Source organism: Lampris incognitus, chromosome 12 (genome assembly GCF_029633865.1).
Source record: "Lampris incognitus isolate fLamInc1 chromosome 12, fLamInc1.hap2, whole genome shotgun sequence".
NCBI classification, from domain to species: Eukaryota; Metazoa; Chordata; class Actinopteri; order Lampriformes; family Lampridae; genus Lampris; species Lampris incognitus.
In genome coordinates, this window is record NC_079222.1 from 11,369,157 (window position 1) to 11,386,643 (window position 17,487).

The 17,487-nt window shown below is 46.2% G+C and overlaps 1 protein-coding gene across 1 annotated transcript in view; it reads right to left on the bottom strand.

Moving 5' to 3' along the window:
- stxbp1a (syntaxin binding protein 1a) overlaps nucleotides 1-17,487 on the bottom strand; it is a 52,735-nt gene that overhangs the window by 19,272 nt on the left and 15,976 nt on the right. Inside the window, exons 5-9 of the mRNA XM_056290263.1 lie at nucleotides 17,291-17,369; nucleotides 15,825-15,928; nucleotides 7,801-7,949; nucleotides 6,905-6,989; nucleotides 1,397-1,527 (exon numbers count right to left, since the gene is read on the bottom strand). Of these exons, the coding sequence (XP_056146238.1) occupies nucleotides 1,397-1,527; nucleotides 6,905-6,989; nucleotides 7,801-7,949; nucleotides 15,825-15,928; nucleotides 17,291-17,369 (548 nt within the window). The remainder of the gene's footprint in view (nucleotides 1-1,396; nucleotides 1,528-6,904; nucleotides 6,990-7,800; nucleotides 7,950-15,824; nucleotides 15,929-17,290; nucleotides 17,370-17,487) is intronic.

The window sequence follows — 17,487 nt, forward strand, 5'->3', positions numbered from 1 at the left end:
TCTTTTTGCAGTCAGTATTATGTATACTCAGGATCGTATTACTTATAGTAAGGTACTAGGGAAAAAACTTTGACAATCACTCTATATCAGTGGCAGCTGGCCAGCACAGGGCGCTGGGGCGCCGCCCCCTTCAAATATCAAGAGATGAAAATCTACTTCAATCAATCAATCAGTCAATCAAGTTGCACTTTTTATAGCGCTTTTTTAAAACATGTTAAATATAATTTAATTGTATAATGCAAATAATTATGGAGTAAAAGTGTTTTTCAGTCTGTGAGCGCCTGTCAGCAGCCATTAAATACTGGTTCCAGATGGTATTTGGTTGATTTCTGTCTGAATACATATACTTCCTGGGTGAGGGGCGCTAGCCAAACGATACCTTATGTAAGCCCTCAAACCTTTGGCGAGCAGGTGATCTGAGGCTGCGGTCTAATTGGTTTCTTATCCATGGGGTGCAGTTCTGTGCGCCCCAGACACTCCCACCTTTATTGGCAGCGAATTGGTATTGTTTTACTCTGATTCTGATTTAATGTTTTTTGAGCTAATGTGATTGGACAATTCTCGTGGCTGTCAATCATGTTCACACCCACCACGATGCCTCGTCTCAACTGTCAATCATCTACTGTTTATGAACCCTGATAACATCTATAGGCTACACTGTCCTTTTTAATAACTCTGTGACTGTGTGGACATTTAAGCAGCTGTCAGGTGTGCTGCACCAAGGTGTAAATTCCGACCCCCCCCCCAAACAATTTTAGCATCAGCCGCCACTGATCTACATATGTATATCTATTTTCTCTATGTCAATACATAAACTGTAAATATATACAGCGTTAATAAATATTGTGGTACATAAAACAGAAAAAAGCACACTGAGCTACCTCATATGCAAGCGCAATACTTTATCTTTATACTGGAGTGGGCGGGAAATCGAATGGAAATCTGTGAAATTATTTGTAAGAGTAATGATAAACAGTCAGAATAAGACTGGCTGCTCCACTGTTGTATTAAAAAAATCCATTTAATTGATTTGTGATCTTGAGACATGCATAACGGGTCAAGGAGCCCATATTTGTGGTACGTACAGGGAATAATAATAATAATAAAAAGAAAATCAATAAATAAGCTCTTTGCCATATCTTTAAACCTACTGAGAGTATTGCAGGACAGATAATGGTAAAAACGTTAAACAGTCTGCATTAAACCTTCACTACTGCAGACTTACCACTGACCTAAACCATAATATGACTCCAGATTGAGTCCTTAACCCAAATCTAATAACACATTTTTTTTCTTTGGTAAGACATGCAAAATGCCTCTAATACGCAGCCGCATTCTTATCAATTTTTGGGCCCATGTAAGTAACTGGAAACAGAGGACAGACTCAGACACATACTTGTAGACATCATTTTCAATGGGGAGCAGGTCATAGCCCATAGCTTGGAAAGTCAACTCATGGAGGACAGGGGACACAGGGTCAAAAGCCCTGTCCAGGATGATCAGCTGGGAACGGGCCTTATCTGGACCCTAGAGAGAGAGAGAGAGAGAGAGAGAGAGAGAGAGAGAGAGAGAGAGAGAGAGAGAGAGAGAGAGAGAGAGAGAGAGAGAGAGAGAGAGAGAGAGAGAGAGAGAGAGAGAGAGAGAGAGAGAGAGAGAGCGAGATTTTGTTGAATGTCTTTTTTGTCAATCTGTGAAACTCAAACTCCACTCTGAGCTGAGGTGCCAGCAGCCCGGTCAGCATCAGAACCAAGTCTTATGACCCCTTGCCCCTCACATGGTTTTTCTTTATTTTCCAGATTGCTAATTTGGCCAGTCCTGAAATGAAATTCATTAACGTGTACACAGATTTTTTCTTTACAGAGTAGTGTGGCCCATAGATAAAAAGACAAAAAGATTTTTTTTCTCCTAAGCCCTGAATCCATGTCTGTAGTAGGCTGAATAGCCTGACCAGTCTGGAACACTGAATAAACAGATGATATATTGTTTCTGTCTGCAAGCTGAAAGGACAGCCGTCCCCTGTGCCAGGATTGAGGTGCACCAGATACCTGTTTGTAGCTGTTGCTCCATGTACAATCCTCCACTGGAGGTCACCTGTCCATTTGTTAACGGGAGGTTTGAACAGGGACTGCCAACAGCCCCTTGGGGATGATTCCACACCAAATAAACTCTGTCCACCTCGACACCTTCACCACTGCCAGGGAGCATATGTTTGAAACCTTCACACTGATACAATAGGCTGTTTTTTCCATAGAGTCTCAAAGTTTTCCAACTCTAGGGTCTTTAGAGACACCAGGATGTCCTCCTTATCTTGTCACTGTCCCAGAGCAGAAGAGACAGCCAGGGAAGGAAAGACATACTCATATACATCATCCCATTGGTCAGATAGAGTACGTTCTTCAGCAAATACTCTGAGGGCTTCTGGCAGGGAAGCATAGACCTCCTCCACCAGCCTGAGCAGCAGTCTCTTGGATCTGATGTTGAGCAGTTCAGCTAGATGGGTGATGGATGTCTTCATGAGATGACCCAGCTTAACAGAGCCAGCCTCTCTCAATTTGGATCTCAAGCTAACAGAAGACAAAACCTGAGAGGTGATGAAACTGTTTCCAAACAAGGACTCCTCAAAGAGCTACATCCCTGGTGTCATCATAGCTTCCCGATGGAATGTTAAAACCTGCCATGCCTGTAAGACAGACTGGTAAAAAGGTGTCAGACTAGTTAAATCCATGGACTGTGGCCGAAGCAGGAACAAGTGCTTGTCATATCCTAGGCGTCCAGCCCTCCTTAGCAGAAACCGGCAGGATCTGTCCATGGCAGGCCAAAGCTCTAAAGCAGTCTCCAAGCTGTCAGGCTGTGATCTGTGATTCAATGTCTACCAGGCCATGCCCTCCCTCCTGCACCAGCAGATACAGTATCACTAATCTCAGCCAGTGCTGCCCTGAACAGAAGACTGCCCTTTGAATTCCTTCAGTCGGGCCCCTTGGCGGAGGTAAGACTATCAATTTGTGCCAAAGGGTCAAGGCAACCGAGTTATTGATGATCAAGTCTCTTCCCTTGTATGAAAGCTGAGGTAGCAGCCATTTCGATTTAGACAGTCTGGCCCACACTCTCTCCATAGCACCCTCCCAGTCCTTCCTCTGAAACTCCTCTGTTCCTAGAAAACACCCAACATTTTCATGCCCTGCCTTCCCCATCTGAGGTTTCCTGGTAACTTTGGCCTGTTCTTGTCTGCCAATTGCAAAACCAGCAGAGCTTCACTTTTTTCCCAGTTCACTTTTGCTGATGATGCTTTTTCATACATGTCTAAACTACAACCAAGGAACCCCACATCTCTCTGGTTTCTGACAAACACAATAATGTCATCAGCATAAGCTGACACCACCAGTGAGGGGCGCTGAAGCAACCCTGGTAGCATGAGTCCCGATAGCCTGGATCTTAATCTATTCAGACGGGGCTCAATAGCTGAAGAGTACAGCTGTCCAGCAATAGGACATCCCTGTCTATGCCTCTCTGAACCTGTACTAGACTGTTCAGCCCACCACCCACTTTCACCAAACAGAAACTTCCTTATACAGCAAACTTGGCAGTGACACAAAACCATCTCCAAAACCAAAAGCTCTTAAAGTGGAAAAAGGAAAACCATGTTCAACCATATCAAATGCTTTCTCTTGATCTAATGATACAATTCCAACATCAAAATTGCTCAGTTTACAAATGTCAAATAAATCTCTCAGGAGGAAAATATTGTCCATAATGGAGCTTTCTGGTACAATGTATGACTGGTCTCTGAAAGTTTTTAAGCCTATTGGCAAGAACTTTTGAATGAAGTTTGCAGTCTGTGCATAACAAAGCCACTGGTCTCCAGTTCTTCAGTAAAGCCAAAGCTCCTTTGTTGGGTAAAAGTGGAAGAACTGCATGTCGACAGGATGCCAGTAACAGGCGTGTCTGAGAACACTCCTGCAGCACCTCCCACAGGTCGGCTCCCAAACACTTCAAGAAGTACTTAAAGTCTGCAGGCAGTCCGTCCAGTCCAGGAGCTCGACCAGAAGCCATCTGACCCACAGCAGCACTGAGCTCCCCCAGGGAGATGTTGGCATCCAGTACGGCTCTATCCTTGGAGCTCACCTGAGGAAGCTCCTGCAGCAGCTCGTCCACACACTCACTGTTACAGTGCTCCATCCTGAAGAGGGCACTGTAGAACTCTACCGCATGTTGTCTCATCTCAACCAGGTCAGTCGTCATTGTACCATCGGGGAGGTGGCGAAAGACCATTTATTTGGTCTGAGAGGTGGACTTCCTCAAGTTAAAGAAGAAGGAGGTGGGAGCATCCATGTCTCTCATGCTGGTGAACCTTGACCTGACCAAAGCCCCTTTAACTCTTTCATGTAAAAATGAACCTAATTCCTGTTTCTTTTGTTGAAGCCTGTGACTATCGGCGCTGTTGTGAGTGAATAGAATGTTTTCCAAATCCTTGATTTCTTTTTCTAAATCCTGAATGACTCTTGGCTCTCACTGTGGAAAGACTTGTATACTGTTGACATAAAACTCATATATGTGCCTTGCCCACTTCCCACCACTGACTCAGGGACTCAAAATCCCTCTTCTTTTCTCTCCAGATTCCCTAAAACGTCTCACATTTCTGACAGAAATCACTGTCCTGAAGCAGCTTAACATTAAAGTGCCAGTATGAGCTGAATTTAGTGGTTGGTGAGATGTGAAAGTCAAAAGTGACTAAGTGATGGTCGATGAAACCTATTGGGTGAATGTGACTGTTCAATAACCTGTTGCTAAGCCTATGTGATATGTAAACCTTATCCAGCCTGGCTGCACTCACATTCCCATCTAGCACCTTGACCCATGTATACTGCCTAACCTGGGGATGTTTAACCCATCATACATGTACCACACCTGACTCTGAAATCACCTTTGATAAAGCGGTGGATGACTGTAAGTGAGGTTCCTCTCCTGTCCTCTCTAATGTAAAATTTGTAGTACAATTCCAATCACCCCTCATCACTACACATTTACTTTGATCACACTGTTTTAAGAAAACCTTTATTTTCTGAAAGATGTCCAGCCTGTCTGAGCCCCGATTTGGAGCATAAATATTAATGAAACAGAAAGATAGGTCCTGTATTTGACTACTAAAGCCCTGCCTGTCACTATTTCTGTGGTAGAGATGATATCAACATCAAGCTCCAGAGAAAATGGAAAATGGATGGGGAGCATAACACCAGCAGAGAAATTAGTCCCATAAGACAGAAAATACTGGCCCTTCCACCACAAACCCTAGTCTAACTCAATGTCTTTGTAGCTGTGTTTCCTTAAAAGAAAAAAAAAGAAAAGAAAAAAACTGTCTAATCTTTTCTGTGTGATCATTTATGAAATGATTGCCCTCTTTTGTCAATCCTCCTACCATGAATATTCAAAGAGCTGACTCTTACCTTGTGCATAAAAGACGGAGAGAGATGAAATAAACAGGTAGAGGAAACGGTACGAGGAAGATCACCCAGTGCATACACTCATGACCTTACTTATGCAATCTTTAACCTTTTTAAACCTTTTCCTTTATTAGTCTTAGCCATTGTCCTGAGAATTGTGTGTTTTTTTTCAAATCGAGACTTTTTCCCCATCTAGCAAATCAACACCAACTACTTTCTGCAAAGTCACCATGCTTTTAATAAAATGCCCTGTATCTGGAAAATACTCAAGATACTTCCACAGATTTTCCAAAGATTTCATCTAGGAAACCATTCATTTCCTCTAGTGTGTACAGATCTCACTGTGCGACTACGAGTCTGTAACAGAGATACAGTCAGAATCAGTGTTATACTCTATTTCCTCCACCTTATCCTCATCAGCAAAACTCTCCATAAGACACGACTCTCCCTCTCTCACCTTTGCATCACCAGTCTGACTTTGGTCTGGTTCAACGTCTAGCTCTTCCCTGTTGCTTTCTCCTGTTGCCGGTGCTTCCTCTGAAGCTTTCCTTTCTTCTTTTGTGATACTCGAGACAGCTGAGCTGTCATCAATTACACTCTCACTGCCTGAATGAGCTCGCTGTTCCCCTGCCTGACTGTTTGCCTGCCCGCTGTATCCCTCTCCTGCCTCGTGCTCAGTCGGCTGGCCGTCGCTCCCCCGCGGAGCAGCGGCATCCGCTGGCTCCTCATCCAGCGGAGTACCGGTGGTAGTCTACGCCTTGGCTGGCATGGCCCCCGCCTGGGGGCGTCCCTCGGCCAGCCTGTGAGGACAAGTGATCTGTTTGTGCCCCACATCCCCACACTCAAAGCATTTCATGCTGCCTGTGCAAGCAAACACCATGTAATGTTCCTCCCCATGTTTCACGCTGAAGGAAACCTCCAGCGTTGGTAATGGACAATTCAGAAACATGAACACCTGACTCCGGAGAGATTGGACACGTTTCAGCTTATCGTTCGTACAGCCTAACCTCACAGTCCTAAAACTGCTTGCCAGTTTCCCGAACCACTGCAGCTCCCGCTCCAACACCTTATACATTGGGAATAAATGGGGGAACACAGGAGACGGTGATTCGGGTGGAAGGCACGGCAAGCGGGGGAAACCTGCAGACAGGCGCCATTCAGAGAGATGCCGCTCGCTATTAACTCAGCCACAAAATGCTCCTCTCTCAGGAAAACAACCACACCTCTGTTCATCCTGGAAGCATAGGACAGGTTGGCGTGTCCCACATGGTCTCCCAGAGCCAGAACAACCACCTCTAACGGAACAGATGGATCGGGCTGAACCCGCACTCCACGTCAGAAATAGAGAGAAAGCATCTCTGAGGATGCCATCCCTCTTACACCGAATAAAAAAATATGACAAGTAAGCCGTGATGCAAATATTTATATAAATAAATAAATACATCGGTACATTCTCCACATCTCACCTCTCCCATGGTGGGGTCATCTGCCTTGTAGGCATCCAGTTTGTCCTGCACCAGTTGGGCAAGGGTGGCATTATCCTTGTACTCCCTGGCAATAAGAGAGAGAGAGAGCCAGAGAGAGAGAGAGAGAGAGCGAGAGAGAGAGAGAGAGAGAGAGAGCCAGAGAGAGAGAGCCAGAGAGAGAGAGAGAGAGAGAGAGAGAGGCACAGAAGATAACAGAGATTGAAATTCAATTAAGTAGATAGACAGAAAGAATGATAAGTAAGTAAACCGTGCTGTTTACACACCAGGTCCAGAAAGTACAAGTACTAGACATACATTTGCACCATCCAAGGACTAAACCAGCTGATTTCACTAACCAGTTTTCCCTACTGAAGACAAAGATGATTAATTGAGTAAGATTCACCACTTGCTATCTCCTCCATTGTGAGCGCCCTGTACCACCAGTGAAGGGGCAAGATAGGGATGAGACATGGCTTCATGGCTAAAAACGTATATTATGTGACTCTAGGGTCTGGAAGATGCTATACTCCAAATCGCTATTTATCAATCAAGCCACTTGCCCATAGTAAGGACTGATAGATGAGGCCCTGGTGTCTCCACCACTGTATGCGAGTAAAAATACAGAAAGACGAAGCAAAAAAGCTTAGGCGCTAGAACAAACATTACATCAGACTTAAAAAAAAAGCAACTTGATTGATTGATTGATTGACTTAAATAGATGGGTGTGCTAACCAACAAGATGTTCAACATGCAGTTGCATAGGTTGATTAAACACCATATTTGTCAACAAAAAAAACCCAAAATAACAAAACCGCTTCAGTCTCCAATGCAGAGATGGGTTTTGCTTAGCCAGTCTGAACCTAATACTGAATCGTAGGTAAAGACCCGTGGCTCACCCTCGGTATCTGACAGCAGGGTACTCCTTCAGGGTGGCACACAAAGTGGCCAGCTGCTCAGCGAGCCTCTCCATCACTGGGTTCTTCAGCTGGGTCTTATGGGGGCTGTAGAAACTCTGGAAGGCATCTGGGTTGTCCAGAGAGTACACCTGCAAACACACACACACACACACACACACACACACACACACACACACACACACACACACACACACACACACACACACACACACACACACACACACACACACACACACAAGACAGGCTTCAGTGTTTATGAGGACCCCTCATTACACTACATTTATCCCACACTAACCATTAGCACTACATGGTTAACCTAACCATTGCCCTAACCTTAACCTAGTCCCAACTCTAAACTTAAACCCAAGACCTAACCCTAAAATAGACCAGTGAAGACGTGAGGAACAGCCAAAACGTTCTCACTATGCAAATGTTCTTATTAGTGTTGGTAAAACCTCCAATTGGTCCTGACAAAAGTAGTAAAAGCATGTGTGCTCGCATGCACACACACACACACACTACCTCAAGAGTCCAGGACCCTCCATCCACCCAGACATCCTTTTTAGAGACACTGAAAATATCACTGACACACAACAGTACCCATAGCTTCCAAGCAGCAGACCTCAGCTGTCTGATGTGATTTTCAGTTGTTCTCTATAACAGTAAGACAAAAGAGAACAGATCTATTTACCCTGGAATTACTGCAATTTCCTAAATTTGCATTTTACAGTTGATATTGCAGCGAATTCGGGGCACAAGGCAACCACAAGAACTGCCGCGGCCGGGAAGCGAACCCGTACCGCCCGCACCGCAGGAGACATCGCTAACCGCTAGACTAAAGGATCGGACCCGCCAGCCAGCGGCAGGCGTGTCTTCTTATCCATGCACGTTACAATAGTAATAGCTAGGGAAATCCAAGATGGCCGCCGTGAGGCTTGCCCCGGTTCCTGCCCTGCTGCTGTGTCTTGCACCCTTGTCTATGGTTCATGTCAGAAAAGCGCCACGTCTATGGAAACACCGCCGTGAGGACTTGATGTACACCAGGAGGACTACATTTGGCGGTTCGGGACTATCTGCCGACATTTCTACCATCATTCTAGAGGATATAGCGGCTGTAAACAACGCTGGCTCGCCACCCTGGGCAAATACAGCTAGGCGAAGAACAGGGGCGCTCTCCGGGTTCAGGTGGCGGCCCTACCGGCTCCCACTCCCGGCATCGATCCTATCCAACATGCGACCCCTCAAAAATAAAGTGGATGAACTTTTGTCTTTAACGCAAACCGATAGAGACTACAGAGACTGCGCAGCTTTCTGCTTTACCGAGGCATGGCTGGACCAGTTGGTCCCTGATCAAGCGGTAACCCGCGGTAACCCCCCCCCCCGGCTTCACTACCTTCAGAGCCGATAGATCAGTCAAACTATCTGACAAGTCAAAGGGTGGTGGTGGTGGGGGGGTGTTTGTCTCATGGTCAATCAGCGCTGGTGTAACAACTCAACAATCCTTCATCGCTACTGCCGCTATGATCCCGAATTCATCAGTGTAACCTACTAATAAGGCACGTTAGCCCCTAGCAAGCGGGTCTGATCCTTTAGCCGAGCGGTTAGTGATGTCGCCTTATGGTGCAACACACCGCGTGTCGAATCCCGCACCGGGCAAGAAAATAACCGGTTACATCAGTTTCAAACGCAGACCGTATTACCTTCAGCTGTAATAGTCGGTGTTTACATCCCACCACAAGCTAATGCCAACACATTTTCTCTGTTGAAACCCCCCAACCCTGACACGTCCGCCACCGTGCGGGGTGATTTCAACCGTACGAACCTGTCTGCCCCTCCGGTCCCGAACTATAAGCAACAAGTCACTTGCCACAGCAGAGAAAACAAAACATTGCGTCACTGCTACACATCCATTTTGAACGCTTACCGTGCATTTTCGAGGGCTCCACTGGGGAAATCTGACCACGCTGTTACTCCTCATCCCGAAATACAGACAAAAGCTTAAATCCATCAAGAAAACACCCGAATCTGTCAGGTCCCGGTCCGCGGATGCCATTGAAATGCTTCAAAGGAGCTTTGAACGCACTAATTGGAATATATTTAGCGCAGCTGTGGCGACTCCCTCAATGAACTCACTGACACAGTGACGTCATGCATCCAGTTCTGTGAGGAAATGTGCATCCCTACCAAAACAGTGACATTGCATGGCAATAAAAAAAAAACCCTGCTTCTCCAAAGAATTACACCTCCTACACCAAGAAAAGAACTGGGCATACAAAAACGGAAACAGGGATCAGTTCAGAGCACCCACGTATAGGTTGCGTGCTGCAATAAGAAAAGCAAAGTCCACAGAACAATAATTCTCTTCCAGTCACTCCAGATATATATGGAAAAATCTTAAGGAAATGACAGATTACAAAAAAAAAACGCTCCTGCTCCCCTCCAGATAATGACCATAACCTCCCAGATAAATTAAACGAGTTTTATGTTAGGTTTGAAAAAAAAAAAGCAAACACAAACCCCAGCCACTGAGGATGCACAAGCCAGTGCATTCTTAGTGCTGGTCCCAAGCCCGGATAAATGGGGAGGGTTGCGTCAGGAAGGGCATCCGGCGTAAAATCTTTGCCAAATCAAATATGTGGATCATAAATAAGATTTCCATACCGGATTGGTCGAGGCCCGGGTTACCAACAACGCTACCGGTACTGTTGGCCAGCAGCGTGAAGGAGAGGGGGAAGGCATGTCCAGAGGCAGCAGGAGAGGAGGAAGGGTAGGAGTGTGGAGGTGAGAGTCGGAACTTTGAATGTTGGCACTATGACTGGTAAAGGGAGAGAGCTGGCTGATATGATGGAGGGATGGAAGGTAGGCATACTGTGTGTGCAAGAGACCAGGTGGAAGGGGAGTAAGGCCAGGAGCATCGGAGGTGGGTTCAAACTCTTCTACTATGGTGCGAATGGGAGGAGAAATGGGGTAGGGGTAATCCTGAAGGAAGAGTATGTCAAGAGTGTGTTCGATGTGACGAGAGTGTCAGACAGAGTGATGAGTATGAAGCTGGAAATCGAAGGTGTGATGATGAATGTTGTCAGCGCATATGCCCCACAAGTTGGGTGTGAGATGGAAGAGAAGAATTCTGGAGTGAGTTGGATGACGTGGTGGAGAGGGTACCCAAGGAGGAGAGAGTGGTGATTGGAGCGGACTTCAATGGACATATTGGTGAAGGGAACAGAGGTGATGAGGACGTGATGGGTAGGTATGGTGTCAAGGAGAGAAATGTGGAAGGACAGATGGTGGTGGATTTTGCGAAAAGGATGGAAATGGCTGTGGTGAATACATATTTCAAAAAGAGGGAGGAACACAGGGTGACGTATAAGAGTGGAGGAAAGTGCACACAGGTGGACTATATCACATAGAAGGCACCATCTAAAAGGGATTGGAGACTGCAAGATGGTGACGGGGGAGAATGTAGCTAGGCAGCATCGGATGGTGGTCTGTAGGATGACTTTGGAGACCAAGAAGAGGAAGAGAGTGAAGGCAGAGCCAAAGATCAAATGGTGGAAGCTGAAGGAGGAAGACTGTTGTGTGGAGTTCAGGGAGGAGTTAAGACAGGCACTGGGTGGTAGTGAAGAGTTGCCGGATGGCTGGGCAACCACTGCAGAAATAGCGAGGGAGACAGCTAGGAAGGTACTTGGTGTGTCATCAGGACAGAGGAAGGAAGACAAGGAGACTTGGTGGTGGAATGACGAAGTACAGCAAAGTATACAGAGGAAGAGATTGGCAAAGAAGAGGTGGGATAGTTAGAGAGATGAAGAAAGTATAGATAGGAGTACAAGGAGATGCAGCGTAAAGCAAAGAGAGAGGTGGCAAAGGCAAAGGCAAAGGCGTATGGTGAGTTGTATGACAGGTTAGACACTAAGGAAGGAGAAAAGGACTTGTACCGATTGGCTAGACAGAGGGACCAAGCTGCAAAGGATGTGCAGAAAGTTAGGGCGATCAAGGATAGAGATGGAAATGTGCTGACAAGCGAGGAGAGTGTGCTAAGAAGGTGGAAGGAATACTTTGAGGGGCTGATGAATGAAGAAAATGAGAGAGAGAGAAGGTTGGATGATGTAGGGGTAGTGAATCAGGAAGTTCAGTGGATTAGCAAGGAGGAAGTGAGGGCAGCTATGAAGAGGATGAAGAGTGGAAAGGCAGTTGGTCCTGATGACATACCTGTGGAGGCATGGAGATGTTTAGGAGAGATGGCAGTGGGGCTTTTAACGAGATTGTTTAACAAAATCTTGGAAAGTGAGAGGATGCCTGAGGAGTGGAGAAGAAGCATACTGGTACCGATTTTCAAGAACAAGGGCGATGTGCAGAACTGTGGCAACTCCCACTCCAGTGCCACCCTTCAGCATCCAGGAGGATGAGGTGAGAGTTACATTCAGCTTAATTTTAAACCCCAAATTTAATTATTTAATTTAAATCCAATTTAATTTAAACCCCAAATTTAATTTTAAACCCCAAATCTATTTTGCACGAAGAAACAACCTGTCATTCATCCCAAACTTTGTGACTATCTGGGGTTTCTCTCTTCACCGTGCAGAAAGACTGCATTTAATCAGTGGACACCGCTCGTTATTATAGGGTCAGACATGACCCAAATGACCCGAAGACGATCTTAGTGCCCTAGTGGTGTACAGCTTTCATGGAAATATGAACAAAAACAATGTTCACCTGTTCTAGTGTTGGGGTCACTCTAGGAAAAGTCACCAAATTCCAGGTTGAAAAATTATCATTTAGACTCTCTTCTCTGCTGTTAACCACTGTTATGGGCCTTTTGACCCGTAAGACAACAGAAAGTTAACTTTCTATTGTCTACCCTGCTTTGTTTTGATTTTATGCTGTCTGATACAGTGCTGCTTGCTTTTTACTGTGTTCTGGAAGGCGCCCACAAGTAAAATGTATTATTATTATTATTATTATTATTAACAACACCCCCAAACAAACACAGATGTGCAAACTAACTGTGCAAACAATACAATACAAAATATCCAATTTCAGCTACAAAGTACACTAAAAATATGCAGTCTCAGTAAGTAACAATACAATTTAGCAAGCTAACTTTGAAAATGTTCTGTTACTTCAATAATATTTCCATTTTATAAATGTCGAAGGTCTTTTCCATCACTGGAAAGCTAGTATATAAACTGTCAGGATTTCCAGGATGCATAGGAGATCTGTTCTCCTCCCCTCACTATCAGTCTTTCCCGTTCTACCTCCGTTGTCCTTCCTGTCTCCTTTTTTATAATCTGTCCTTGCTCCACCTTTCCTCCATTGTCCAGACTCCTCTTGCATGCGTGGAGACAGACATACACACATGCACAAACACAAACACACACTGGCTGTGATGTGTTTTGCTCTCTCGATTTCACCTTTATTCTCGTCGCCAGTTGCTCTGCAAGGCTGTCTTTGAGGCAAACCTGTTTTTGCTTTCTCCACCCAAATCCATCCTATTCTGCCCTCCTCATTCACCTTCCCTTCCCCACCACATCTCCTCTGTTTACTATTCTCCTCTCCATGTCACTCTTCTCCTTGTCTCTGCTCCTCCTTTCCCGCCTCACATAGCCTCCCACCCCATCTGTCCATCGTCACATGATCTTCCTTTTGCTTGGCAGATGGGTCCTAGGCTAGGCCTGCTCCAATTGTCCAGTGTGTGCTGGGTGGATCCTGACTCATCCAATGAGGGAAGGGTCTGGGCTTTTCAGGGGGGCGGGCTCACGAGGCAGCGTTCTCCCTGCAGCAGAAACCCCTGATGCTGAATTAATCATTGCTGACAGGAGGAAGCAAGACATTGTAGGCAAGGAAGCATCCTCAGCCAGTAAGGGCAAGCGAGAGATAGGCAGAGGGAGAAAGGATGGGAGATAGAAGAGGGAGAAAGAGAAGGGGAGAAAGATGGAGGAGAGGTGGTAATAAAGGGTAGGCGGAGAGACAAAGGTTAAGGACGTAAAGCATGAGGACAGGGGGGAAGGTGAACATAAATGACTATAACAACGAAGAACGCGAGCGAGCCAGCGAGCGAGAGAGAGAGAGAGAGGGAGAGAGAGAGAGAGAGAGAGAGAGAGAGAGAGAGAGAGAGAGAGAGAGAGAGAGAGAGAGAGAGAGAGAGAGAGAGAGAGAGAGAGAGAGAGAGAGAGAGAGAGAGAGAGAGAGAGAGTTAATGCAGGGAGAAGGTTATGGAGGGAGGTGAAAATCATGAAACGATGTGAGGAAGGGAAAGAGGGCAGAGGGACAGAGAGAGCAAGAGTAACCAAGACACAGTGGGAGTAAAGGAGAAAAGGTTAGGATGAGTGGATGAAGGGGAGGAAGGGGAGGAAGGGGAGGAAGGGTGTAATGGTAAGTTACCATAGGGAGGGATGGAGATATGAGTCTTTCTGGAACCATCCGCCAGTAAACATGGTTACTGGTGAGTCACTAGCATTGTGCCAAGTCTGCCAGGGCCCTGGGACTATGACGACCTGTGTGTGTGTGTGTGTGTGTGTGTGTGTGTGTGTGTGTGTGTGTGTGTGTGTGTGTGTGTGTGTGTGTGTGTGTGTGTGTGTGTGTGGGCAAGTGTGCGTGTGAGGGGTAGGTAGGTAGGTAGGTGGGTGTCTGCATGCATGTTTGCACAGATACTGATGTCATCTCTGGACACACTGTCCATGTAATTTCTGTGTTTACTCTGATTTACGTCTCTTTACCAAGTGCTCCTGTGTCCTTCTCCTATGTCTTACTACCCAGTCCCAACCGGTCTTCCACTGACTCCTTCTGGGATTGTGTGTTTCTGGACAGCCCGCTGCCCCCTCCAATCCAATACATTTTACTGACGGTGACCAACAGAAACAAAGTGAACAGATTTCATCGCATCTCCATTGGGAGGAGTGGAGACAGGCAGAGAAAGGCAGGGGCGATGAAAAGAGAAAGCTAAAGTAGTGTAGCGAATTTAGGGGGCAGTCCGGGAGCCGCCACAACCGGGACACGAACCCGTGTTTCTCACACCGCAAGCGACAACGTTAACCAGTCGACTAAAGGGTCCGACCCGTTAGCCAAGAACCAACGTGTCTACTTATCCATGCACGTTACACTACCCCCCTCCTTCGGGAAGCGCCATATCAACCCCCTCACGCCTCTGGGCGCACGCGCTTCCGATGACCTCACGGTCTCACCATCCCGCTTCTGACACCAATGTAGCGAATTCAGGGGGGCAGTCCGGGAACCGCCACATCCGGGACGCGAACCCGTGTCTCCCACACCGCAAGCGACAACGTTAACCAGTCGACTAAAGGGTCCGACCCGTTAGCCAAGGACCAACGTGTCTACTCATCCACGCACGTCACAATAGTAAAGCAGAAGTGAATGATTTGAAAATAAATCAACACTCTGCAAGTACACACGGGACACAACCTGAGCAGCAACACCTGAGAAAGAAAATGACTCTCTCTGAATGTTCCCATTTCAACCGAACAATCAGAAAAGGTCGGATATAGGAGCATCCGGGTAGCGTAGCCTATTCTGCTGCCTACCAACACGGGGATCGCCGGCGTCCCTACAGACACAACTGGCCGTGTCTGCGGGTGGGAAGCCGGATGTGAGTATGTGTCCTGGTCGCTGCGCTAGCGCCTCCTCTGGTCGGTCGGGGCGCCCGTTCAGGGGGGAGGCGGAACTGGAGGGAAGTGATCCTCCCACGCGCTACGTCCCCCCTGGCGAAACACGTCACTGTCAGGTGAAAAGAAGCGGCTGGCGACTCCACATGTATGGGAGGAGGCATGTGGTAGTCTGCAGCCCTCCCCGGATCGGCAGAGGGGGTGGAGCAGAGACCGGGACGGCTCGGAAGAGTGGTGTAATTGGGGAACCCCCCCCCCACCAAATAAAAAGAATAGTTCAAATATGATATCAGTAACCAAGGAGCCAACCACCTAGCTAGCATCTGACCACCTACAGAAACACGTGCGGATGTTTCCTTCGTCTCCTTCTCGCTTCTGCACGCTCACCTGAGACTCGTAGGGCAGAAAGGCGATGTTGATCTCCGTCAGAGTCTTGATGGTTTTTGAAGCGCGGCTCTTCACCAGCTCGTTGAAAAGAGGGTCGGGGCAGGCTGGAGGAGAGACACAACCACACCTCAAGCCAAGATAAACACACAGTTGCATCAGCATCGTGGTTTTAACCGTGTAGCTCCGCTGGGCCACCGGCTGACCTTTCAACAGGCGTTTCTGACCCGCCTATCAGTTCCGTCTGTTTCACAGAGTTTTAACCGCATCCACGTTATTTCTGCAAAATCGTGCCAGGCGTGACGAATCCGGACCAGTTTTCACATATTAATAACACGGCCACGGCTGCACACAACCAACATTGTCAGAATGTCTACAACGTATTCTTCCTTCACAAGATTATTTCTAAAACTCATTCATTTAAGAGCTATTCACACGGAGATGGAGGGAGGGATAATCCTTTTATCCCTGCAAATGAACTCTCTTGAAGCTGCAACAAGAAGTTTTGGATTTCTAGCGACTTTGCGCGCCCCTTGTAGACACAAGCGGTAGTGTTTCACAGAAGTGTGGTTTCCTTTCGCATAGTAAGCATCGCCTGTTGTCGCCAACAGTCACCCTCTGCTAGTGTGCATTTGTGTTGACGAGGAGAGTGGAGGATGTAGCAGCGCTTCAGAAAAACAGCTGCTAATAAGAAATATAGGAATAAAGTAATGTGTCTCCAGTCGCATCTCATGTTTGTGCCGTGGATGGTTTCGTCAGGTCTTGTGGGGAATCTGACCTGGAGACAACCATTAGGATTCAGTATAAAGCAGTTTCTAATCTTCTCTATGTTGGTCTCAGTCCATTATATTAAATTATCATATTGAATAAAATATTAAATATTATATTAATTATTAAATCATTATATTAAATATTAAAGTATTATCATGCTAATTGTTAATATTAGATCATAATATTAATAACGATTATCATTTATTATTATGAATTTTAATATTAATAACATTGAATTTATTTGGTCATATTAAATTGCGTTCATTAAATTGAGACTGATCAATAATCAGCGAAAAAGTCTTCATAGCAGCTTTAAATGACCAAATCCATTTCTGACAACGAAGGTTAAGTTATTGACATAAAAAGTGACACAACATAGAAAGAGATAGACAAAACCACAGAGGGTTCAAATCAAACAGAAATAACAAGCTGCTATTATGAAACCATCCACATCCAAAGGTACAAGTAAATGGCACAGAAACAGGATAACAAGCCAAACATAACGGAATGAGAAAATTATAGTGGATGAAAATAAATGGCAGCAAAATTAGACAACGAGGAAAAAGGTCCCAGCGAAAACAAATGTACAGAAATAAAAAGACACAAAGACGTGGTGTTCCTGTTTTGCGGTGATGTTGTTGCATAAGCGGTTGAGACGGCCGGTGCCCGGCCTCTGCGGCCCTCTCAGGTATACTCACAGTCAGTGAAAAAGACGTGGGCTGCTTTGTATTTGGATGAGTGGGGGTCTTTGAAGTCTGCAATCAGGGTGTGCACAGACTATGGAGAAAGCCAGAGGACAGACAACATCACAACATCTGTATGCATGTGTGTGTAGGTGGTTTTAAGGAGAGAGCGAGAGAGAGAGAGAGAGAGAGAGAGAGAGAGAGAGAGAGAG